This window comes from Monodelphis domestica, chromosome 3 (genome assembly GCF_027887165.1).
Source record: "Monodelphis domestica isolate mMonDom1 chromosome 3, mMonDom1.pri, whole genome shotgun sequence".
NCBI classification, from domain to species: domain Eukaryota; kingdom Metazoa; phylum Chordata; class Mammalia; order Didelphimorphia; family Didelphidae; genus Monodelphis; species Monodelphis domestica.
Window position 1 is genome coordinate 223,737,747 of NC_077229.1, and position 15,251 is coordinate 223,752,997.

Below are 15,251 nucleotides of genomic sequence, written 5' to 3' on the forward strand. Positions count from 1 at the left end.
TATCAAGCGCTTTCCTGTGAGGAAGCAACTTTGTGAAGTAGGAGCTACTACCAAGGTTTCCATAGACCAGATTCCGGCTCCCCACCCCCACCCCCATCACCACCACCACCACCCCACCACCCCCCAAGCCGATAGAGGTCGGGAGCCCAGCAGAGTAAAATCTCACAGTAATCCATTCTCAGGGAGATTTTTGAAACACCAAAAACTTGGTGAATGGAATTTGTTTAGTATTCAGGGCCTGAGCCAGAAAGGAACAATGACATTTCTGTAGATCATCCAAAGATATTTCACTGCCCCCGCCCACCCTGACCGCGTCCCCCGCGATTTTATCTATTCTTGACTTTACAAGTTTATGAAATCCTCCAGTAGGGAATGCATTTTTCTCTTTTGCTATTTATTTTTTCCCCAGTGGTTTTCATTGCTATGCTTCGCTTAAACAATTACCCTAGGGAGCAGGAAGAAAACAACAACAATCCCAAACCAAAAACCAAATAAAAAATAATCCCCTAGAAGGGATGGTTGATGAAAAGAAACAAAAGTCGAGTGGAGCCGAGGCTCTCTCGGGGTCGCTAAAGCCAGGAAGCTTGGCCACGATAGGTGTTCCACGGTGTGGTGCAAATTTCCCTGGCTCGAAAACCCGGTTTGCAGTCTCCAAAGCTTTGTGTGGCTTTGCCTGGGGTTCAGGAATTTCGCCACTGAACTGCTGACTACAGAGCGCGTCCTCTGCCGGCGAGAAGCCTGCAAAGGCAGTGGCGGCGGCGGCGGCGGCGGCGGCGGCGGCGGCGGCAGAAGCAGGAGCAGCAGCGGCCGCCGCCACAGCAGCTTCCAGACTCCAGGGAAATGGAATGATGAAGGGGAGGAGAGAAAGGGGGGCGGGTTCTCCAGCGAGGCGGAGCAATACGTGCAGGCGTCTTCCCTCCTAGCTTCTCTTCCCATTGAGTCACGGCGCGCTGCGAGCCCTGTTCGGGCGATTTTTACCTACCGAAGCCTGAGGAGAGCGAAGAGACTGTGGCGGGCGTTCCAGTTAGAACGCTGGAGCAAAGAGTAGACTTCTCCCGGGGCTGCAACGTTCCAAAGAAAGATAAGGTCGCCTGTAGTCGGGGGAGCAGCCGCAGGCAGGGGGAGGGGGGCGCTTTCCCACCGACGGATCAGCTTTTTGCAGCCCTTGTTGAGCGAGGGCGAAGAATAGAGATAACTGGGACCGAAAAAATGAATCGGAGTTTTAATAAATCTCAAAGTCTGCGGTTTTTCGATTGCAACGCAGTGGAAGTCAAGAGTAAGGTAAGCAAGGCTGAATGCCAGCTCCAGTTCGGATCCAGCCCTTTCTCTCTTGCAAATGAATGGAGATTCCTTCGCGTTTTGTGACTTTAGGAAAGTCGGAGGCGAGAGAGAGTTATTAGTGACAACTTTTTTTGCGTTCTTTTGATGTTTCTGAGATCAAGTAACAGGTCCACCTTTCTTCTCCCGGGTTGTGCTGGGGAATCCAAGGAATGTGCGACCTCTCCTGCAACCGTTGAGGACTGAGAGACCCTTCTGCAGCCCAGACAGTGAGGGAGAAGTTTTGTTGCATTGTAATCCTGGGTTTGGGGTTCGCTGTTCTCGGATTCCAACAGCCACAGTGTAATCAGCCAGGGTAGCAGATTCGCTGTCTATTCGCTGTCTTCCTTGTAGAGCTAAACGCTTGGATTTCCAACCGGGGGGAGATTCCCGTTAGATCTAAGCGTGTCCGTAGTGCAGGGAAACTATGGAAAAAATGTTACTGCTGCCGTCCCACTCAATTTAAATTTGCTCTTTTGTTTAGTCGTCTGAGAAGCAACCCGAGACGCAATAGAGGCTGGAGAGGAGGCGGCATTTCTTGGGCTAACCATCGTTTTGGGGGTTAGACTGACAGTCTTGTTGAGGATTAAGATCAATGGAAGAGAAGATCTTGGGGGGGGGGGACGAGTCAGATATGTGAGGGACCCCCTCCTTCAGGCTGTAAGGGAAGAAATGTTTCTAAAGAGAGGGAATACAGACACCCTTTACGTTTTTTTCCTCTCCCAAGTCTGCCCTCCTGGCTCTCCGCTTTCTAATGCCCCCCACCCCCGCCAGCTGTTTGCGCCCCTGGCTGGTGCAGTTTACCGAAGGCTTCTGGCGGATCCTAAACAGTGAGTCAGTCTTCGCCTGCCTGCCTGCCTGCACTGAGCCCAACTCGCTCGCTTCTGAGAGCTTGTTTAAACTTGTTTGTTGGTGTGTATGTATCTGTGTGTATGCGTGTGTTCGTCTGATATGATATGCCGAGTTGTCTCCCTTGTGGTGGGGGAACGTTCTCTTCCCTTGCCTCGTCTTCCCTTGTCGGGTCATTATCTCCTGGAAAGGTTGTGCTCCTCTGGACCCCGGAGGCACTTTGGGGGTGGGGGTAGGAGAGGGATGTGAGGAATACTGAAGGTTTGCTTCTCTGAGTCTGATGACTGTTGCACTAGGATGGTCCTGGATGTTTCTGTTGTTTCTGGCTACCAGTCGAAGCTATTGAGGCAGCTAGGTAGTAGGGAGCCCACGAGATTGTAAGCTCGTCAGGTTGCTACACCTTCGGCCCGCCAGATTCACAAAGCTCAGCCCATAGGAGGTGCTGCAGGGACCCCAGGGGCGAGGAAGAGTGGAGAAACTCCTGTCTAGGATGCCCTAGATCAGCTTTCCAGATTTGGGGGAGGATTGATGTTCGATCTAAACTCGAGAGGGTCATCAACACTCCCTCTAATTTCCCTTCCCCTCCCCCCCTCCGCCCCCAATTTTAGTGCACATCTTCAGAGAGCGAAATTGTTCCTGAAAAGCCTGGGCCCGGCTCCTGAACTCTAACTGCAGGAGGTATTTGATATTCAGCCACAGGCATTACGTGCTTATTCTCGTTCATTCTACTGTAGAAGCGAGATTGTTAGGGGGAAACAGTGCAATTTTCCAAACCCTTTAGAGCAAACTGTTCATTCCCCCTCTCCATCTCTTTTGGAAGTATCCACATAAAATCAGCTAAGCCTGCTCTGGTTTATGTGGATGTACATAACAAATAATATAGTTCAAACTAATCCTTTAGTTTCTTGAAGGCAGAAGAGTAAGTGGGTGCTGACTTCTCAGGGGAAGACTAGGGGCCTGAGTAAGAGCCATTGAACCAATCAGAAGTAAATGAAAGAGCCAACAAACAATTAACCTGCAGTATTCCCTGGCCCCAGAGACTTTCTTATTAAGCAGAGGAGAAGGCTTAGTGATTTACTCCATCCCTTGAAAAGTAGCTTCAAGTGTCACTTCAATACAGATGACAGCTCTTACTTCTCTATCAGGCTCTAGAAATGCATTTCCACTGCTTTAGGGAGCTTTGTGTTGCCTCCCTGATTGTGCTCCCAGCAACTAGGGCTCAGTGGATCTCAAATTGAGCTGTTTATCTTTCTCCTAAACTTTCTGATGTCCCTACTTTGGTCAGTGATACCACAGTTCACCTAGACTTCCATCTTAGTAATCCTTCTACTATCTTCTACTCCTTAGTCTACCCTGCCTCTCAGTTACCAGCCCTTATCAATTGTGCCTTAGTAGTATCTCTTACTTCTCTATTCCTGCTGCAACCACCTTATTACAGGTTTTCAACACCACCAGTCTGAACTGTTATAATACCTTCACCCAGGAATTTTTTCTTACCTGCCTTTCCTTTTCAATCCATCCTTCCCAATGCACAGAGCTATTTCTGTCACTCCTCTGGCCAAAACCTTGTAGTATCTTTCAATTGGTTACTGAGTAGTTTATATCCTGAAACTTGTACACCTGGCATTTGAGGTCTTCCACAACCTGGCACTGTACTATCTTTCCAGACTTATTTTATACTGCTCCTTATTGGTCCTTATTGGACTCTTTGCTAATCTTATACATGTTTCAGATTTTCCTATACCTGTAATGCGCTCAGTTCTTCTAAATTCCTGTCCTATCTTCTCTCCTTTAAAACCCAATTCAGGGGGCAACCAGGCCTAGAGATGAGAGGTCCTGGGTTCAAATCTGGCCTCAGACACTTCCCAGCTGTGTGACCCTGGGTAAGTCAATTGACCCCCATTGCCTAGCCCTTACCACTCTTCTGCCTTGGAACCAATATACAATATTGATTCCAAGACAGAAGGTAAGGGTTTAAAATAAATAATTAAAACCCAATTCAAATATCACCTCTTCTAGGGAACCTTCCCTGATCTCTCTACCTGTATCTCTAGCAATTCTCTTAAGTTGTTGATTCATGTCCTACTCTTTGTGACCTAATTTGGAGTTTTCTGGCATTCAAAATAATGGAATGGTTTGCCATTTTCTTCTCCAGCTCACTTTATAGATGAGGAAATTGAGGCAAACTAGGATTAAGTGACCTGCCCTAGGCCACACAACTAGTTAGTGTCTGAGGTCAGATTTGAACTCGGGTCTTCCTAGATCCAGGCTCTATAAACTGTGCCTCCTACCTGCCCAAGTCTCTTAAGTATATATGTAATTATTTGTATTATTGTTATTTGTATATATGTAACATTCCTTTCCCCCTTTGTATTACACACACTCTCTCTGAACATGGTTGGTAACTAATAAATGTTATTTAAATGGAATTCTATTCCATCTAAGATTTAGGATCACAGATAGGATTATAGATCTAGAGTAGGTCATCTAGCCCAATATTATTATTTCATAATTCATAAGAAGAAACTAAAGCTGAGGAAGATTGATTAACTTGCTCAAGGTTGCACAGGTGGCAAGCATCAGAGGCAGAACTTGAACCCAAGTGTTTTGAATTTAAAGTCAGCGCTTTTTTTCAGCTGTCTACATTGTTTCTCCCATAGGGGCTCTCTAGAACCTGGGTATAAGGACATAATGTGGTAAAGCGTTGAATGTGGCATGTGGTTTTAAATCACAACTTTGCAGCTTACTATCAGAGCATTTTCTTCATCTGTGAGGGGATGGTACTAGATGATCCTTCTATCTCTAGAATCCAAGATCTCAAGTTAAAATGCAGTACTCTCATCTATACCTTGAAGCATGGGAAACACAAGGCACCCAGGGGAAGAGACAGGTAAAAGATTGTTGGTAAATATTCATTGGCTGTTCACTAAACACATCTTCATCTTGCTGTGAGCCAATGTTTCCAAGGGCTTTATTTTTTCCTTTTTAAAACCTTTAGCTTCTGTCTTAGAATGAATACTAAATATCACTTCCAAAGCAGAAGAGCAATAAGAGCAATTTAGGTTAAGTGAACTTGCCCAGGGCCACACAGATAGAAAGTATCTGAGGACAGATTTAAACCAGATCTTCCTGACTCCAGGTCTGAAGCTCTATTCACTGTGCTCCCTAATTGCCCCTCCCAAGGCTTTTAAAGTTGGTTTTACTGTACTTGGGGAAGTGGGGCTAAGGGTAAAGATCGCTGCTCACTAATATGTGTATGTATAATCATATATAGATGTGACTGAGGATTCCAGTAAATGATCTTGGTGCTGAACCCAAGGAACCAAAATACTTAATAGTGTGAAAAAGTGGAGAAGTGTTTTTTTTTTCTTTTTAGACTCCCTTTTCCTTTTAGGCTTTATTAGTTCTTAATGTTGTTCAGTTGTATCCTTGGCTTGTTGCACCATTTGGGATTTTCTTGGCAACATTTCTGGTTTGTTATTTCCTTCTCTAGCTCATTTTACAGATGAGGAAACTGAGTCAAACAGGATTAAGTGACTTGCCCAGAGTCATACAGGAAGAATGTATCTGAGGCCAGATTTGAACTCAGGGAGAAGAGTCTTCCCGACTCGAGATCAGGCACTCTATCTACTGAGCTACCTAGCAGCCCTTAGTTCTTATTTGTACTTATTAATCATCTCTGTGCCAGGGTCTGTGCTAGGTATTAGTTAATGAAGCAAGTTTGGATTAATAGAGAGAAGAACAGGAAAACTTATTTTAACTCTGATTTTTTCATACATGTACTTGTTTATTTGTGACATTTCACAAGTCCTGGTATATAATTGACTTTCTGTTGGTTGATTTCAGTTTCAATTGTGTTCTTCATATTTAAAAAAAATGAAAAAAGTTTGTAAAAAGTGTTTTCTAAAAATCCAAATAGTACAGATAATAATATACATTAATTAACACTTTTTAGTATATAAATCCTGTCTCTGTGAAACAGAATTCTCAAATGGTATTCTCATTTTAAATGGACCCCCACACACCTCCCAGGAAGTTAACTAACCCCATATTCATACAATGAATAAGTGTCATAACTAGAATTTGAACCCAGGTCTTTTTGGATGCCTTAGGTGTCCTATATGGAGTGCTTCATTTAAGGAATTCAGCATTTTGTGGAATTTTGGCAGGGGGTGGAGAGGGCTTCTGTTCCTATAAACAGTCAGCTAGCTTCCCTATGATATTCCAGAATGTCCACCATTGGCTGTTCACTAACAGTGGATATTCCTTCCAGTGCCAGGTGTTCAAGTAATCAGACCACTCTTGGTGTATGTTACCAGGCTCAAGTATTGCCCATATCCTCCCCTATCTTAAAAAAAAAAAATGCTCTTGCATTCCATACTTGGGAGTAAATAGTAAATTCTGCTCTTGTCACTTCTTTACTAACAAAGCTACTTATTTGGGGTTCTGCCTTTTCTCCATTCAAAGAAAGTCTCCATGAATAATATCTGAAAAATTCTTCCAGATGTTGTATCTTTATAATAGCATTATGATAGTGTCTGTGGGTGTCACACCAGAGCATAGATTTTTAAGCCAGTCTAGAGGCTATGGTGGGGTCCTTGTTTCCAGATGTTTTGAATGAACGATGACCTTTTTTCTCCCTAGGAATATTTAGCTGGAAGTATTTGAATTGTCTTTTCTGAAAATGGGTCAGTGGGTAGAGTAGAATACCATGCTTCAGGACTGGGAATGAGTAGGGGACTTGGCAGACTCTGAAGGGATAGTAAGTAGAATGTTAAGCATTTCATCGAGTGTTTTATCCTGGCACTTGAGATCTCATTATCTTTCTGACTCTGGTTTTTGGCAGCAGTGGTCCAGCATGCTCTGGCTTTCCACACAGCTTGAACACTCCTTCCACACAAACTATGTCTCATGGCCTCTCTTGGAATGGTGATTGAGTAAAACTGCTCTTTTCCATCAGGTCATGGCTTTCCTTGCATCATCAAGGACTGGTTCAGAACTGTCTCAACATGGTTAGACTCACCTGCAAGGGTAAACTACATGCCTTTAAATTTTTTTGGTGTGTGTGTGTGTCTATCTGTCTCTTCCTCCCTCACCCTCTCCCTTTCCCTCTTCCTTCTCTCCCTCTCCCTTTCCCCCTCTCGTCTCCCTCTCTCCCTCTCCCTTTCCTTTTCCCTCTCTTCCTCCCTCCCTCTCTCTCTCTCCCCTTCATTCTCCCTCTCCCTCCTCCTCCCCCTCCCTCTCCTCTCTCCCCCAAAACCTCTCTCGATTCCCCCCACCTCTTTCTCTCTCAGGTTGGATTACTTTATTTGGGAAGTAGCATCTAGACAAGAATCTTATCAGATAACTGGTGGGGCCTGTCAGCTAGCCTGGAAATAATCCCTCCCCAAGGATCTGAAGAAAGCTGTATCTCATTTGCCTTGCCTTCTATGGTTTATACTACTACTAGTAATAACTTCTATTTACTGGGAATTCTCTAAAATATTTGTTCGTAGATGCATGACAATAATGTTTTTTAGTCATTTTGGTCTTGTCCAACTCTCCATGAACCCATTTTGGGGATTTCTTGGCAAAGATACTAGAGTAGTTTGCAATTTCCTTCTCCAGATCATTTTACAGGTGAAGAAACTGAGGCAAACTGGATTAAGTGAGTTGGCCAAGGACACACAACTAGTAAGTGTTTGAGATCAGATGTGAACCCATCTTCCTGACTCCAGACCCAGTGCTTCACCTAGCTACCCAGTAATAATAATAATTTTAGGTTTGCAATGCAGTTTACATGTTTTCTCATTTGATCCTCATGGTAATTCTGTACTACTGCAGGTGCTATTATCCTTCACAACTGGAGAAACTGACAAAGTATAGTGACTTGCCCAGGGTCACATAGCTAGTAAGTGTCTAAGGCAGTATTCAAGCACCCTAACTTCCAGTCTAGGACTCTATCAGATTTGAGGCAGACACATCTGCTTGTGCTGCTGCTGCTGGAGCTTCTTGAATTGCAGAGTGCTGGATTTGGAGTTAGATGGTAGTGGACTGTACTGTTTATTACCTCGAGCATGTCATTTGACTTTAGGTTTCAGTTTCCTGATTTCATAAAATTAGAGGGTTGGACTAAATTATGCTTAAATTCTCTTCTAATTCTAAGTCTATGATCCCATGATCTCTAGTGACCTGTGATTCAGGAACTTGCTAGAGCCAAGGAAGAGGATTTCACTTAAAGAATTTTTTTAAATTGTTGTCTTTTAAAATAATGTTTTTATTTTCTTTCTTAATTACATATAAAAACAATTTTTAACATTCTTTTAAAAAATAATTCTTGAGTTCTAAATTCCCTCCCTTCCCAACCCCCTCTTGAGAAGGCAAGCACTTTGATGTGGATTAAACATGGGAAGTCATACAAAACATTTCCATGTTATCCATATTGCAAAAGAGAACACAGTTTAAAAAAAACAAGAAAAATGAAGAAAGTAAAACAGCATACTTTGATCTAAATTCAGAATTCATCAATTCTTTTTCTGGATATGGACAGCATTTTTCATCATAAGTCCTTTGCAATTCTCTTGGATCATTGTATTGTTGAGAATAGCCAAGTCATTCATAGTTGAACCTCAGACAGTGTTGCTGTTACTGGGTGCAGTGATCTCCTGGCTCTGCTTATTTTACTCTACAACAGTTCATGTAAGTCTTCCCAGGTTTTTCTGAAAGCACCCTGCTCATCATTTCTTTCCTTCTTTTTAAACCCTTATCTTCGATCTTAGAATCAATACTGTGCATTGGTTCCAAGACTGAAGAGTGGTAAGGGCTAGGCAATGGATGTCAAGTGACTTGCCCAGGGTCACACAGCTGGGAAGTGTCTGAGTCGTCCCAACTCTTAATCCACAGAGCTACGTAGCTGCCCTCTGCTCATCATTTCTTTATAGCACAACAGTATTCCATCCCAGTCATATATATATATATATATATATATATATAGGACCAAAGAGATATGATCCAAGACCTACAGCAGATGACTGAACCCCAGATATAAGCAAATATTGGATGTTTATAGTCATATGATATATAATGGATATTTCTAGTTAATTATATATATTCTAATGTATAGTATGTATAATTATATACATTATCCTGTATAATGTATGTTTATATATAATATGATATAAATGACATATCATATATGTATGTATGCTCTCTCAGTGCCTGCTTCCCATCTCCCCACCCTCCACCCCAAAACTTTGAAAAGTGAAAGTGAAAGCAGAACTGGCTGGCAAAGACACTGATGCAGGCAGACTGTTGGCACTTGGGGGTTAACCTGAGGTAACTAAAACCATGAAAAGAGAAACCCCAGATATGGAAACCAGCTGGCCATCCCTTCCATGTCCAATTCTTTACCACCTCTAAAAGAACAGCTCTAAGTATCTTTGTACCCTTTGGTCATTCCCCCCTTTCTTTGATCTCTTAGATCTACAGACTTAGTAGTGGTATTGCTGGGTCAGAGAGGATGTGGTTTGATGGCCCTTTGGGCACGGTTCCAAATTGCTCCCCAGAATGTTTGGATCGGTTCACGACTCCAACAATGCATTAGTGTCTCCATTTTTCCACATCTCCAACTTTGGTAATTTTCCTTCTTTGTCACAGTAGCCAACAGTGCAGATAGGTAGGAAGTGATACTTCAATTGTTGTCATTTATATTTCTCTAATCAGTTGTGATTAAAGATCTTTTTTTGATATGACTCTAGATAGCTTTGATTTTTTTTTCCAAATCACTTCAGATTTTAGTTGAGAAGTAATAGGGCCAACTGCCTCTTGCTTAAATTGGCATAGTTGACCTTTAGTCTTTTACCAATTGGGATATCCCCTCCTCATGCATATTTGCAATATTCAGCACCCTAGTGTTTGGCTTTTATTGAGGGAGAGAGAATTGTATTTTTTTCATCTCTCTACTAGAAATTGGATAGGTTTGCTGCCTTTTAATTGAACTTTGATCTCTTGGTGTGGTTTTAATTTACAATATTGTTGTTATTTGGGAATGGCCAGGTAGGTGGCATAGTGGATAGAGCATGAGGCCTGGAGTCAGGAAGACTTATCTTTCTGACCTCAGACAATCAGCTGGGGGACCCTGGGAAAGTCACTCAACTTGGTTTGCCTCAGTTTCCACAACTGTAAAGAGGCAGAGAAGGAAATGGCCAACTACTCCAGTATTCTTTGCCAAGAAAATGCGCTCACCAAGACTGAACAAGTTATTGTGAATATGGTACTTGTACTCTTGCTTTTCTTGATCTGTATCAGTTCACACAAGTTTGCTTTGGGTTGTTTTAGAGGAGCTGTCTGGAAAAGAGTACATTATATTCATTTAAATAAACATTAATTTTTATTTGGTCAATTTCAAACATTATTCATTGGATACAAAAATCATATTCTATTCCTCCTCCCCTACCCCCACCCCTCCATAGCCGAAGCTCAATTCCACTGGGTATTACATGTGTCCTTGATCCAAACCCATTTCCATGTTGTTGGTCATTATATTCATTTAAGCGATTGCTGGTGTCATCAACATCACATCAGTTATTGTTATCATCCAGCCCAGGCTGGTGGAGTTGAGCTGTTGGTTATGCTCCTGAAAAAAAGAATTTCTTTAAAACCCTTACCTTCCGTCTTAGAATCAATACTATATATAAGGCAGAAGAGAGGTAAGGGTTAGGCAACGGGGGTTAAGTGACTTGCCCAGGGTCACACAGCTGGGAAGTGTCTGAGGCCAGATTTGAACCTAGGACCTGGCTCTCAATCCACTGAGCCACCCAGCTGCTCCCCCACTCCTGAAAATTTTAAACACTAACCTTTCTCTCAATTTAACAAATTAGTCCTCTTGTTTTGCGATTATTAGGGAGAGACCTAATAAGTATAAGGAATATTAAGGATGGAAAGCCAATTTGGTCATGAATTTGAGGTTAGACAATTAAAAATACTGGTACTCTTGTTCTCTCCCTTTTAAAAATCTTCTTTTAATCTATAGCTAAAGGGAGTGGGATCTCTTTATGTCCCCAAGTGAAAGATCTTACCTGCATCCCTATTGGGAATATATTTAGGGTCACAGACTGCAGCAGGGAATAAGCACCTGGTAAAACCTATTACCATCACCAGACTCCCAGTCTAATTGTTCTGATCTGATCTCCAACATCTGGAATGGGCAATTCTTTCTGGGGTTGGTTAGATGGCAGAGTAAGAACATTGTTTCCCTCTCTGGGTAAGCCTTTACCCCACAGACTATTTTCCAGCAGCTCTTCCATGGAGACTATTCTGTCTCTCTGTCTCTGTCTGTCTCTCTCCTTCCCAGCCCCCACTAAAAAAAAAATTGGGAAAAAAAAGATCAAAACACAACAAATATGCATAGGCAAGCCATGTTCAAGAAAGACAAGTCTTAATCTGTACCCAGAGTCCATCCCCTCTGTCAGAAGGTGGATGGCATGCGTCATCTTGGTTCTTCTGGAATCCTGTGTTGATGAGAGTTCTTAAGTCTTTCAGAGTTGTTTGTCTTTACAGTGTTATAGCTATTGTATAAATGGTTCTGGTTCTTCTCCCTTCACTCTGGAATGCGGTAGTTTTTTTTGTTTTGTTTTTTTAAACATTTAACTTCTGTCTTGGAATCCATACTAAGTATCAGTTCCAAGGCAGAGGAGATGGGTAAGGGCTAGACAGATGGGTTTAAATGACTTGCCCAGGGTCACACAGCCAGGAAATATCTGAGGCCACATTTGAACCCAGGCCTTCCCATCTCCAGACTTGGCTCTTTATTCACTGAGTCATCTAGCTGTTCCTAGTTCTGTACTTCTTAAAGAGAATAGCAGAAACAATTTCTGCGCCCTAGATGATTTAATACCTTTTAAAAAAAGTCACAATTTATCTAGCAACTAGCTTAAAAAATTGAGGAGACAATCAGCTTAAACAGAAATTCCCTATTGTGATATTTTGGAACTATCTGTTGCAATTGATCATCAAAGTCAATTATGTGAAAGGTTAAACATCTATGTACTTATAGAGGAGGTAGTTACTCTACGGTCATTTCTTTTGTTAGGTTCCCCCCTCCCCATCTTTTTTTATTCATCTCCTCTTTTTTTTTAATTCAGAAAATAATTAGAGATTAGGGAGGCAGCCTGATTTAATGGCAAGGGCACAAATTTGAAGTCAGTGGACTGGAATTTGATACTTGATTTTCCTCTTGACCACCTGTACAACTTTCAAGATTTGTAAGATTTTCCTCCATTTCTAAAATAAAAAAGTTAGTTAGATCTGGGTTTATTGACTTTTTTTTTTCTGTCACAGACTCCTTTGGCAATCTTATGAAGTCTTTGGACCCCTTCTCAGAATAATGTTTTGTGTTTTTTTAAACCCTTACCTTATGTCTTAGAATCAATACTATGTATTAGTTCTAAGACAGAAGAAGGATAAGGGCTAGGCAATGAGGGTTAAGTGACTTGCCCAGGGTCACACATTTGGGAAATAGCTGAGGCTAGATTTTACTCAGGACTACCTGACTCAATCCACTGAGCCATCCAACTTCCTCTAGAATAATGTTTTTAAATGTCTAAAATAGAGTACAAAGAAGTAAACCAGTGATTTAGTTATCAAAACCTTTTAAGTTCAAAGATACTGATTAAGGTGTCTTAGACAAGAGGTTATCTGAGATCCTTCCAGATCTTCTAAAGTACATTTTCTGCTTTCTGTAGGAAGAAAGGAAAATGAGTAAATAACAACTGTCACATTTGGGCATTTTTAAATGTCTGTTAATTGGTTGTTTTTTTACAGAAATTTAAGTAGGATGGTTCCGTTAATCTTTGGTTATAGGGCTATTACTGTTGCTCTGATGGAAGTCTCCGATTTTTTGTAGCGCAGAATGATAGGAAGAGCATGTCTAGGGGGTCATCCGGGCCAGTCAAGTGCCTCCAGGTCTGTTCCACACCTAAGCTATCTAGAACAGGCTGTAGGTTGTCTAGCCTGTTTTTAGAGATCACTGGGGTTGGCTAGTCTAAGTCCTGTAACCTAGGCAACCTGATAATCTGAACACCTTATTATATGGAAATTTATTAATTTCCATTAATTTATTTATTATATAATATATAATTATTTAATTAACTTATTAATTAATTTAGCTTTTATTCCTTAATGTTGATTCCCAAATATATTCACCCAGGCCTTTCCCTGTAGAGTCTTCCTTTGTAATTCCCCACGTCTATTCTTATCTTTCTCTACTATCAATCAATAAACATTTATTGAGCACTGACTGTGTGGGCAATGCACTGAGAACACAGACATAGGCAAGAGACAGCCCTGGCCCTCCAAGGAACTTACAGTCTAAATGGGGAAGACAACATGCAAACAGATATTCAAGCAAACCATATTCAGGATCAACAGGAAATAATTAACAGGGGGAAGGCACTGGAATTAAGAGGGGTTGGGAAAGGCTTCCTGTAAAAGATAGGATTTTAGTTGGGACCTAAAGAAGAAGTCAATAGGCAGGAGAGCATTTCAGACAGGTGAAATGCCTGGAGGTGAGAGATGAGTGTTTGTGGAACAGATGGGAGGCCAATGTCACAGGATGGAAGAGTTTATGGCAGGAATAAGGTGTAAGAAGAGTGCAAAGGTAGTGAAATGGGAATGCGGGGGGGAATAGATTTGTACAGAGTTATAGCTCCCTACAGAGGGTTTTGTATTTGATCCTGGAGGCAATAGGGAGCCAAGGGAGTTTATTGAGTAGGGACCAAGCTACTTGGGTGGCTGACTAGTGGAGGAATTACAGTGGGGGAGACCTGAGGCAGACAGATCACCAGCAGGCATACAATAGTATACCGGTAAGTGATGAGGACCTGCACCTGAGGAGAGAAAAGGGTGTATATTGGAGAGAGATTGCAAAGGTGAAATCAACAGATCTTGGCATCAGATTGGATGATGGGGTGTGGTGACTCCTAGGTGGTGAGCCTGAAGCCTGGGAAGATGGGGCTAACCTCTACAGTAAAAGGGAAGGTAGGCAGGGCAGGGAGGAATGGGGATAAGTTGAGAGGGAAAGAGAGAATTTAGTTTTGGATTGTTTTAATCTAAGATGTCTAATGAACAACCAGTTCAAGATATCTGAGAAGCACTTGAAGATGTGAGACTGGAGGTGAGCAGAGAAGCTGGGACAGGAGAGAGAATTCACTTTTTTTTTGTTTTTAATTTGGAAAATTTTATTTAATAAATTAATTTAGAATATTTTTCCATGGTTGTAGAGATCATTCACTTTCACCACCTCCAGACTATTGGGGTTTCCCCCCAAATGGCTTCCTGGCTTCTAGTCTCTGACAACTAATCCATCACGTATGTTACTTTTATCATGTCACTCCCCTATGGAAAAAAAAAATCTTCAGTGTCTACAAGATCAAGTCCAGATACCTTTATTTCAGGGTTCTCCACAACTTGGTCCCACCCTAACTTTTCAGCTTTCTTCCTATATATGTGTGTGTGTGTGTGTGTGTGTGTGTGTGTGTGTGTGTGTATAAACCCTTCTCTGGAGTCAAGTCAATCTGACCTCTGCCTCAGAACAAATTTTACACAGTTTCCCGTTCACACCCCATTTCCTACCTGAGATGCCTTCTCTACCCTTCTTTGCTTGTTGAAATCCCATTTATCTTTCAATTCTGAGTTCAAATCCCATCTGCACTGACTTTTTTTTTAAACCCTTACCTTTTGTTTTAGAATCAATAGTAAGAGGGGCAGCTGGGTAGCTCAGTAGATTGAGAGACAGGAGGTCCTGAATTCAAATCTGAACTCAGACACTTCCCAGCTGTGTGACCCTGGGCAAGTCACTTGACCCCCATTGCGTAGCCCTTACCATTCTTCTGCCTTGGAGCCAATACACAGTATAAGGCAGAAGGTAAGGGTTTAACACACACACACACACACAAATCAATAGTAAGTATTGCTCCCAAAGCAGAAGAGTGGTGAGGGTTAGGTAGTTGGGATTAAGTGACTTGCCCAGGGCCATATGGCTAGGAATATATGAGGTCAAATTTGAACCCAGGTCCTCTCAACTCCAGGCTTGGTGCTGTATCTACTGT

At 42.1% G+C, this 15,251-nt stretch overlaps 1 protein-coding gene across 1 annotated transcript in view; it reads left to right on the forward strand.

The window, feature by feature from the left end:
• Positions 1–687: 687 nt before the first annotated feature.
• PARD6G (par-6 family cell polarity regulator gamma) overlaps positions 688–15,251 on the forward strand; it is a 160,488-nt gene continuing 145,924 nt past the window's right edge. The window contains exon 1 of the mRNA XM_001366451.4: positions 688–1,281. Coding sequence (XP_001366488.1) covers positions 1,210–1,281 — 72 coding nt within the window. The 5' untranslated portion in view covers positions 688–1,209. The remainder of the gene's footprint in view (positions 1,282–15,251) is intronic.